This window comes from Folsomia candida, unplaced genomic scaffold (assembly GCF_002217175.1).
Source record: "Folsomia candida strain VU population unplaced genomic scaffold, ASM221717v1 Fcan01_Sc014, whole genome shotgun sequence".
Classification (NCBI taxonomy): Eukaryota; Metazoa; Arthropoda; class Collembola; order Entomobryomorpha; family Isotomidae; genus Folsomia; species Folsomia candida.
The window spans coordinates 271,519-282,139 of NW_019091206.1; the positions used below are offsets into that span (position 1 = coordinate 271,519).

General features: G+C 38.4%; 2 protein-coding genes across 2 annotated transcripts; one reads left to right on the top strand and one right to left on the bottom strand.

Annotated features, from left to right (window-relative positions):
* Nucleotides 1-1,177: 1,177 nt before the first annotated feature.
* On the top strand, nucleotides 1,178-3,206 carry LOC110856037 (regucalcin). The gene is made up of 5 exons (XM_022104479.2): nucleotides 1,178-1,703; nucleotides 1,767-1,976; nucleotides 2,226-2,420; nucleotides 2,545-2,657; nucleotides 2,743-3,206. Exons 1-5 carry the CDS (start codon nucleotides 1,547-1,549, stop codon nucleotides 2,974-2,976), a joined length of 909 nt encoding a protein of 302 aa, XP_021960171.1. The 5' UTR covers nucleotides 1,178-1,546; the 3' UTR covers nucleotides 2,977-3,206.
* Nucleotides 3,207-7,323: 4,117 nt separating this feature from the next.
* Nucleotides 7,324-10,408, bottom strand: LOC118437595. Its single transcript, XM_035856759.1, has 5 exons — nucleotides 10,019-10,408; nucleotides 9,492-9,725; nucleotides 9,068-9,379; nucleotides 8,420-8,754; nucleotides 7,324-8,197 (listed from the first exon to the last, which is right to left on the bottom strand). Exons 2-5 carry the CDS (start codon nucleotides 9,535-9,537, stop codon nucleotides 7,883-7,885), a joined length of 1,008 nt encoding a protein of 335 aa, XP_035712652.1. The 5' UTR covers nucleotides 9,538-9,725; nucleotides 10,019-10,408; the 3' UTR covers nucleotides 7,324-7,882.
* Nucleotides 10,409-10,621: the final 213 nt, after the last annotated feature.

Genomic DNA, 10,621 nt, shown 5'->3' on the forward strand with positions numbered 1-10,621 from the left:
AACTTCTTATAATGAAATCATATATCAAAGGGTCTGACCCAGGGTGCTTAAACTCGTTTCCCGTGGTTTCTCCTAAGGGGGTGATGCAAGTTCGAATTATTTTCGCAAAAATTAAAAATAAAAATAAAAGTTGGGGAATTGCATGCAAATTTTGTAATCCTTAACAGAAACCACGGGAAACGAGTTTAAGCACCCTGGGTCTGACCGTATAGAATACTGTTAGCGTATTTAATTCTGCGTATCGAGCTCAAACTTTTTCCTAAATCAAGTCGCGTAAACTAAACACAAGTCGTGGATGCAACTTACATACATATTTCACTTTTATTGTGTTCTTCGCCTTGTCAAAAAGTTTAAAATCCAGAAAATCTTATCTTAAGACCAGGTGCAAAACAGGGGAAAATGTAAAAATTCACGTCGCATCGATTTCACCGAATGTATTTAAAAAAAAATATAAATTAATGTTTTGAGGCAATGATCTAGATGGCATGGCATGGCTACTTGTGAATTATAATAAACCACTCCTCGTGCATAAATTCGGGGAAGTATGTTTCAAAACATGAAAAAGGCCACGTGCACAAAATTAGACCCCAACCTCAATTTGACGCTTGAATTTCCCATGAATATAAACATTGTGATGTCATCGGAAGTTTGAAAATTCGAAAATTTGTGTTTGTGGACCTAATATATAAATCATTGCAACGTTTACGTAATAACCGACACGGGTGGGATTACAGAAGATAAAAGGCTGCACTTATCAGTAATCAGTTTCGTGACAGGAAAACAGATAAACAGTTGTACAAATAAACTAAAAAATTAAAGCGAGTTCATGGATTTAGTCATCCCAAAATCCATCCAGTCGTTGGAAATCCAACGTTTTCTATCCATTGCAATTTTATAGTCTAACAATGGGTGTCATCATATACATATGTAAATAGACGAGCCTAAGACTTTTTTTTGAACTGCGGACACAATAGGACAACCTATATCATCTGCAACTTGACAGCAAACAGGTGAACGGTACAGATAAACCAATATGTTGTGCCATTGAACCAGCCAGACAGTAAATGCCGTTTACTTGTAGCCCACAAGTAAAAATAAGGTGGGCGTCATTTACATGATTGTGCTCAAGTGTACCTGGTATGTCCAAATACAAAACAATGACATATGCTTCTCACCAAATTAATATGCTACACATTGTATGTATGTAAGACCACGTTAAATCGGAGGTATTAAATCATGTGTGTGTGCAATGCATAAATAAATAAATAAATATATGAGCCATCCAAACTTCGGTATTATTTTTACTTAGGGACCTGTCACATTTATGCTAGATAAACAGGGGAAATTGAAATATAAGTTCGTGTGAATATTTGGATTGCATTGTAAATTAAAATTACTGGTAAAATTTTAACGTGTCTGCCTTCGCAAATATATACACATGGCGTATTAACATTGAAATCAAACCTGATATAAAAGGGATGTAAAAACAGTTAAAGTGACATAATCACTGCTGCAATTCACATCTGGGATAATCATCCGCATAGAAATGAGTACTCCATACGTTCAAACCGTTAATACTAACATCCTAGGAGAAGGGCCCCATTGGCGAGCTTCCACAGGAGACCTGTACTACGTCGACATCGGAAGGAACGCTGTCCACCGATACAATCCTGCAACCGGGCAGAACACCAAAGTCAATATAGGTATGTAGGTACATTTTTAAATTAGAAATATTAGTCTTTAATTTTTCTCAATACATAGGTTAGGTGGCGCATGGGGAGTTTCCCTAGTAATCCCGGTGGAAGGGGAGAATAACCGATTTGTTATTTCCAACGGTCACGACCTCCAGTTCATGGTATGGGATGGAATTTCTCCAGAACCCAGTTCCCTCACCACGTTCGCATCCGTGGAACCAGAATATCCTCAAGCAAGATGGAATGATGGCAAGTGTGACAGTATGGGACGACTATTTGCAGGCATGTAAAAAATATTGGGGAAAATACTTTTAAAAATATGAAAAAGTTCAGAAAATTGGGAAAATGGGAATCAACTACGTGATGTTTTTTTTTTTGCACAAAAATGTTGCTAATTACGTAATTTTGTGAATTTTAATACATTTTCGGAGGCTGTTTTAAGTTGAATAGTTATGTTTTTTTCCTTACCGATAACGATAAAATATCTGTAGCGTGTTAGGTTAACGTTTTATCAACTCAACAAATTTGCAGGAACATCATCCGAAACGGGTCAACCTACTGGAGCCCTTTATCGAATTACCCAAGGCGAGGTATCCCGAATGGTGGTGGGTATCACAATATCCAATGGGATTGCCTGGAACAGCTCCAACACGCTCATGTACTACATTGACACGCCGACGAGGAGAGTAGACGTGTTTGACTATGACATCACAACTGGAAATATATGTAAGTAATCGACTTGATTTGCTCATGTTATTATGAAGGATTTTTTAAGACGGGTGCACGAATAGATTTTCTTTTGGTCGTTCCTTTTCTGGGCTGGTTTTTAGAGGCTTGATTTTTTTTATAGCAAATCGGAGACCACTTTACGACTTTGCAGCCATGGGCGAAAACGGTGATCCTGATGGAATGACGATTGATGCTAATGGGAACTTGATCGTTGGGTGTTGGGGCGGGTCAAAGGTGCGAAACATAAAAAAAAAATATCATTCTGTACAGGGTTTACCCTTTAAGGTTCTATGTAATAAATGCATTTCATTGCACACAGATGATCCACATTAACCCCGTAACAGGGCAGAAGATTCGCACAGTTAATTTCCCCACTAGTAACATTACCTCGGGTGCATTTGCAGGTCCAAATTTGTCCACGTTGTACGTTACCTCAGCAAACGTTGGGTTGAGCGAAATTGAGCTAAATTCTCAGCCTGCGGCAGGTTCTCTATTTCAAGTCACAAATTTCGGCGTAACTGGTCAAGCCGCAGGAAATGCGTATAGACCATAACACTCAAGATGAAGAATCCACCGTCATGATGATAATAGTAATTATTTATTATTTTAGTTTTGACTCTTCCATAGGCAACTTTACAAACAGCAGCGGCTTGTGGTGATTGAGGGGGCTGGGGTCGCATATCTTTTATTAGTTACCAAAAAATAAAAATATGTATTACCAACTATGATTACCAACAATGGAAATGATTTTTATTGACAATAAAAAAAGGATTGCAAACTTGATTCAACGAATTGTTTCTAAATTTTTGAATTGTCACGGCATTCCTTGCAACTGGCAGTGTGATATTCTATGTATGTATCGAAGGTATATTTTAGTACGGAGAGGTAAGAATACATATTATGCTTGGTTACCGTCCATAAATTACGTAATGCAAAAATCCGGATTTTTAGACCCCTCACCGCTACGCTATGGCAAATAACATGGTCGTTTAATTCATAGTTTATAGGGGCGGAAATTACTTATGGGTTACATAATTTAAGGTCGATATAATTTATAGGATGGATATTTTCCAGGGTTTCTGCTGTTTAAAAACACCTGCACAAAATTAGTGAATAAAAATGTTTTTATGCGTTTAATAACACCCACAAAAAATCCGGAAAAGTGCACAAAAATGCACAAAAATAATTTAACTGATCACAATGCAATAACCCTGAATATTTAAGATATTAAACGAATGCTAAGCTAAGCTAAGTTACCTATGATGTTTTTCAACAATATTAGCAATGTCAAACCATTTTCTAATATTTGGAATTTAAAAATATTTTTCCTAATTTCCGACTTGATAAAATTTTGATTGTTAGAAAATGGCAATGGCTAATTATTGTTGAGCATTGTATATAAAAGTGAAATATGAAATTAGCTGCATTCCACCCAATATTCATTTTTGTGCATTTCATGCATTTTTGTGCATATTATGCACTATGCATGCACAAAAAGAAACGCTGATATTTTCCCACAACAAACCAAATTACTTTCTTTGCCTGATTAGTTCATGTAAGGGGTAAGTTATTTTAATAAATTGTCAGCCATATCATCGCCCTCATAAATACGTACATACATAAATGTTTGATTCCACATAAATTCCGTTTTTATCCAGGAAGCCATTCAACAATGGAATGCTTCCTTACTTTTATTACTACCAAACAAATTCTCACAAACCCGCTTGTGTAGTCTAATAAATAGTTGGTAGAATGTGCATAGTGAGTAAATAATAGGAAAAAATGGGAGGAGGAACTCACTTTCGTAGAGTTGGTGTCCAAATTGTAGGCCGGGTGTGGTTGGGGGAGGTTAAATTGCCAACGTTTCGAACTCTTGTTCTTTTTCAAGGCGGCGGAGGGGAAGAATTTTGAGAAGTTGTGACTTCACGTGCCGAATTGTGAGTGAGGAAGGAAGGGTAAAAAAGGGTAAAGGAAGACCGTTAACGCATGCGTAACGGTCCAGGCTCAGGTACCTCGGGGTCGCCCAAACACCCGTCGGCAATGCAAACCGCCCTGAGGGTATGTAGAACTTGCCAAAAAACTATTTTAGAAGGAAACTGAAGTTAACGTTCAAGCCAGGGGGCTTGTTGGACTGGAAAAGAAAGATGATTTTATTTTCAAGTGTTAAACGCTTTCTTTCATCAGAAGGAGCGTTGCAGAGGGCAGTGATGATGATATCATCAATATCGTGATTGCGGATGAAGTGGTTGCAGACCGTAGTACCAAGATTATTGCTAATAGATTTTAAATGTTCACGGAAACGATCAGCTAATTTACGAGAGGTTTGCCCTATGTATACCACGTCCGGGCATCTTTTACATGAGATTGCATAAATTAGGGACGAACTAATACAGGAAAAAGAAGATTTGATTTTGAAGGTGAAATTGTTGATTTTGAGATGAGGTTGTTGCAAAACTGATTTACAAGTTTTGCAGCGTGGTCTATTACAAGGAAAGGTACCGAAAGTTGTTGAATCTTGTAGAATAGAGTCACCAATCGGTTTCAATTTGGAACGGACTAAAAGCTGTTGCAAATTTGGGGCTCGTCTGTATGCGACGATTGGTTTAGATGAAAAGTTGGGATTATGTGAGAGAATTGAATTGAAGAGGGATTTGGTTTTTTGTACCACTGTTGTCACGTTAGGGGAGTAGCCGACGACTAATGGGACAATGTCCTTCGTGGACTTATCATGAGGGACAAGGAGCGAGCTACGAGAAACAGCCTTGACTGCCTCAAGCGTTCTCCTGATAAGGTGACTTGGGTAGCCACGGTGGGAGAAGAATTGTGACATGGTAAAGCTTTGGGTTAGGAAATCATCGTCATCACTACAGATGCGTCTGAGTCGTAGGAATTGAGAGTAAGGGATGCTATCCAAAACGTGTTTTGGGTGACACGAATCGTATGGAAGATAGGAATGTGAGTCCGTAGGTTTGTAATAGATTGAGGTGAGGATTTTATGATCACGAATAGAGATCTTCAAATCGAGGAAGCAAATTGAAGAGCTAGAAATTGTGGTTTCGAATTTCAACGATGGGTGCATTGTGGACATCGCGTCTAAAAAGATGGTGACATCGGTATCCGGGGATTGAAAAATCATAAAAATGTCGTCGATAAAACGCTTATAGAGAACGGGCATGGGACCAGAGTAACGTGCAAAGAATAAAAATTCCTGGTGTGCTAAAAAACAACAAGCGTAGCTGGGGCCTACTTTCGTGCCCATTGCGACACCAGAGATTTGGGAAAAAAATTCAGAATTAAATTCGAACGCGTTTAATGTCAAAACCAATTCTAAAAGCCGGATTAGAACATGAGTCGGGGGATCAAGAACGGATCTAGATTCAAAAAGGACTTTCGCTGCGGTCAGACCACCTGCGTGAGGAATGACCGTATATAGCTGGGCAACATCACAGGTAACTAAGAAAGTAGGACAAGAAGCAGGGTCGACGGGGAATATAAAATTCTCTAAAAGTTGTAACATATGGGTCGTGTCTTTCAAATACGTGGGAGTATTTGCGACCAGGGGTTGTAAGACCGAATCGACAAAGGCGGAAATGAGGGAGGTGGGGCAACAAACAGTTGACACTATAGGTCGACCAGGGTTGCCATACTTGTGAATTTTAGGGTTAAGATAGAAAACTGAGCAACGTGGGTTCTTTTCAATCAAACGCTGGGCAAAAACAGGTAACTCCCCACTGGAGATAAAATTCCCAATCGTTTTAGAAACTTGTTTCTGATAAGATGAAGTCGGATCAGAATCTAATTTGCAATAAAAATTCGTATTATTAAGTTGGGAATTAGCCTCAGATATATATAGGTCACGGGACCAAACTACTACTGACCCACCTTTGTCAGCCTTGCGGATGACAATGTCAGTACGGTTGGACAAAGATTTAATGGCAGACAGTTCTTGAGAAGACAGATTAGATTTATGCGATTGGAAACTATATCCGCTGGATGGGAGGGCTTTGCGGGAGGAATTTATGAAGTATTCCAGATCAGGGAATTGGTTTGGAGGGGGTGTCCACGAGCTTTTTTTAGGAATAACCTTGTCTATTATGGATTCGGAAAACTGTGTAATGGAGGGAGGGGATGAGGAACCAGAATGAGGACCAAAATGGCCCAATAAACGTAGTCGTCGGTAAAAATGTTCATGGTCTTGGTGCAATTCGAAAAGGTTAGATTTATCAGGGGTCGGAGAAAAGGTTAGACCACGGCATAAAAGTGACGTTTCGTCTGGAGACAGAACAATGTCGGGAGGGATTAAAACAACTTGGTTAATGGGGGGGTGACAGGGAATTGTGGCGGAAGAGTGTGGTGTGGAGGCAGAATTATGGCCGGATTGTGACGATTGACTTTTACGGAATTTATGATTCTTAATGTTACGCAAGGAAGAGTAAAATTGACTGTTGTAATGCCGGGCTAAATCTAGGATATGGCCGAAAGTATTAGGATCCGAATTATTTCTTAAAACGTTTCTACTGGAGAGTATTTTGGATGAAATAATGTCCTTTTCACTAGAAAAATGTTGGAATGAAGTACGGATTAAATTCAAAGAAGCATTATGAAGGTGTTTGTTAATGACAACCTTATCCCTGGAGTTGGGAATGAAGCCGGGATGGAATTTCAAAATGAAACCAGGTGGGATTATCTTTTTACGTAGACAGGCATTTAAAAAATGACAATGAGATGATAAGCGACACTTCTTTAAAATGAAACTAAAATAGTTCTTAGCAAGTTCTACGATAGGAGGAGAATAACAATTAATTGAGGAAAGGAATTTGTTGTAGAAAAAGGATTGGGCCATCATTATTAATTTTTCAAAAAGAGTGCACAAAAAATTGGGTTAAATATTTGGTAGAATGTGCATAGTGAGTAAATAATAGGAAAAAATGGGAGGAGGAACTCACTTTCGTAGAGTTGGTGTCCAAATTGTAGGCCGGGTGTGGTTGGGGGAGGTTAAATTGCCAACGTTTCGAACTCTTGTTCTTTTTCAAGGCGGCGGAGGGGAAGAATTTTGAGAAGTTGTGACTTCACGTGCCGAATTGTGAGTGAGGAAGGAAGGGTAAAAAAGGGTAAAGGAAGACCGTTAACGCATGCGTAACGGTCTTCCTTTACCCTTTTTTACCCTTCCTTCCTCACTCACAATTCGGCACGTGAAGTCACAACTTCTCAAAATTCTTCCCCTCCGCCGCCTTGAAAAAGAACAAGAGTTCGAAACGTTGGCAATTTAACCTCCCCCAACCACACCCGGCCTACAATTTGGACACCAACTCTACGAAAGTGAGTTCCTCCTCCCATTTTTTCCTAGTCTAATAAATAGTCCTCGTGGCAACAATTTTCCACCAGAATATTTTGAGTGCAAGTAAATTAGTAATTGTACATGATTTATGAATTTGTACGGCATCTTTACATACTTGGTTTCACGATACAAAGCAGTATTTCGCTATACTTTCATCGGACGAGTACAAGAGTCCAAAATACTTGAAACCTATTTGAAAATGCGTAAGGGCAGCGAACGGTGTGAAGATTTTGTTCCAGTTGGAAAACAGAATGTGTGGCAGTCTCGAACCGACCTGTACCAACCAGTCCAAACTGTACGATGAGACCGGACTGAAGCGTCGTCTTGCTTCTAAATTGGGAATTGGAATGCCCACCACGTCACGGAGAATTCCTCTCAGTAAAAATTCCGGATCTGTGAGGAAGTTGCCTGGATTTCCTAAAATATCTGAAGTTGCCTGGATAAGGAGAAAATGGAGAATTAAAAAAAAATATCTTAATTTCTTTATAAATTTCAAGATCTTAGATTTCGAGAATTTTTTGAGATTCCGCAAATTGAAAGTATGAAAATAATTTTTCGGAATTTTTAAGACTTATGAAATATTTTTGCTACACAAAAGATTTTCGTCAAAAAGACGTATTTTTAATTATTCTGGCAAATTGTGTATTTATTTGGTTACCTGCATAAATGCCTCCATTAAAATTTTGTTCTCCTTTTGCAAATTAAACAGCATCGGAATGAAGTACGTGGATTTTATTTCACTTAAATAACTCTGCATTCGCTCCACTTGGAACTGTCGGGGGTACTGGGTGTGTGGCAGGGCTATATTGAAGTCGTCCTCCAACCCCATAGCGTGACCTAGGACGGCCCATAAATGTGCAAAGTCCAAAAGTCCTTCCCTTTTGGAGTTAAATACCAAAGTTTTTTCAGGATTTGTGGCAAGCACGGCGAAAAAGGCCCACTGTGTCATGGCATGGACGAACTGGTTCATTGGAACGCTGACGTGGTTCCCTCCTAAGGTAAGAATGTAATGTATACATAGTTTTTGCATTAATTTTGCAATCTTTTCAAGTAAAATTTTTGGAAATATATTTGAAATACAAATTTTGGAAAATGCTAAAAACATATTTTGTAAAATTTTAAAATGCAAATTTCGCAAAATAATAGTTGTGCAAAACTGTTTTGCAAAATTTGTATTTTAATTAAAAATACAAAGGTTTTGGAAACCTATTTATCTCCATATTTTAAATTCAAATATTTAATAATAACAACAATTTCTTAAAATATTAAAAGGCAAATTTGCAAACGTATCGCAAAATATACATACTTTGCAATTCTTTCGGAATAATTCGCATAATTTGAGGGATCCCAGATTGGTCCAAGTCCGTCTGGAAGGCTGCCCACAAAGCGGAATTAATCTTCCTATTTTGAACAATAGACTCCACCCTGTGACGAAAAGTTCCTTGCGCCAAAGCTGCTGCCACGTTATCCGCCACTCTGCCATGGATTAGGTGCACGTTCGACAAACTTTTCAGCGTCCAGGCTGGATACATTTGAAATCCGCGTCGCATCCAGAGAAATACTTGTAACATGGTGGCAGCATAACGACGCCCGGCGCGGGGACGGGTGTCAGAATTTTCTGGAAAAAAATGCCAAAACTTTTTTTTTCAACTTGATTTTTTTAAGCTTCCCTTACATATTTTTTTCTAACTTTAAGTTACAATTTTATTGTGAAATTCTTTTTCATTTACCTGTAAAGATGAGAATATCGCTTATCTGGGGAAATGCGAAGAGCATAGTTAACCCGTAAAATGCCGATAAAACAACTCATGTCACATGTTCTAAAGCAAATTGTTGACCTCTGGATACCACGTGTGGATTCATCCAGGGCGGATATAGTTCTGTGGCGTTGCCCCCACGCCATGTTTTCATGTCGAGGTATAATCCGGAAATAAGATGTTGTACGGACGAATCCATGCTTCCGTCTACCAAGTGAACCCAAATTTTGTAAATAAATGTTACCAAAATCTGTAAAAATTACATATGTATGTCATGTCCAGAAAGTTTATGATGTTTGCAAATCAATCCATACGCTGCGAAATTAACTCTGGGGACATTTAGGAGACAATAAATTGCATGATAAATATGACACGGAGGTGTTTACACGATTTCAGGGATGGTAAAATTCAGAATTAATTGAGGACATTGGGACACATGTGGCCACGGTTGGGCAGTTTCTGGTTTTGCAAACTATTTAATAGAGTAGATCTTCCCATACCTGTTCCTGTACAGTTGTATGTTTCGTATTGTTGGTAAATTATTCGTTAATATTATCAAACAGACCACATATTAAATCCTTGTTGTGTGTCGATGTTTAATAAACTGGATTTCTACACAGATCACCTTCACAGCACCACGAAAAGATGATATTTTAAGTAAAATGGATTATTTTAGGCATTTTCTTCACGCAGATTGCACCTTGTTGGATAAAACTACAGGATACGGATGGACACAATGGACAATCAGATACATACATATGTGTACCTGTGTCTTAACAAATTGTAAGAATGGAACTAAATAAAACTTTGTCAAGACTTGAAAGAGCGAGAGGTGTGAATTCCAAAACGGCGAATAATGCAAAAACATTGCATATAAATCTTGACAGTAAAAAACATTGAAAGTTACAAAAGATTCCTCACTCTGGTGATGATGAGTGGATGGATAGTGAATTGCGTGACATGAAAAGTGACAAAGATTCTTCCCCCTTCCTACACACACCATTATATGTACCACTGTATTCATAAATATTTTGGCACATTCTACTGTTTTCTATAGAAAATACGACAATATTATCATATGCAGATGTCAACAACAATAGAAA

Coding starts and splice junctions, on each gene's coding strand:
- LOC118437595 (XM_035856759.1), bottom strand. CDS start 9,537: ATGCTCTTCGCATTTCCCCAGATAAGCGATATTCTCATCTTTACAG. Junction 9,380..9,491: donor CGATATTCTCATCTTTACAG/GTAAATGAAAAA, acceptor ATTTTTTTCCAG/AAAATTCTGACACCCGTCCC. Junction 8,755..9,067: donor TATTCCGAAAGAATTGCAAA/GTATGTATATTT, acceptor TTCTTACCTTAG/GAGGGAACCACGTCAGCGTT.
- LOC110856037 (XM_022104479.2), top strand. CDS start 1,547: ATGAGTACTCCATACGTTCAAACCGTTAATACTAACATCCTAGGAGAA. Junction 1,977..2,225: donor TATGGGACGACTATTTGCAG/GCATGTAAAAAA, acceptor ACAAATTTGCAG/GAACATCATCCGAAACGGGT. Junction 2,658..2,742: donor GGTGTTGGGGCGGGTCAAAG/GTGCGAAACATA, acceptor CATTGCACACAG/ATGATCCACATTAACCCCGT.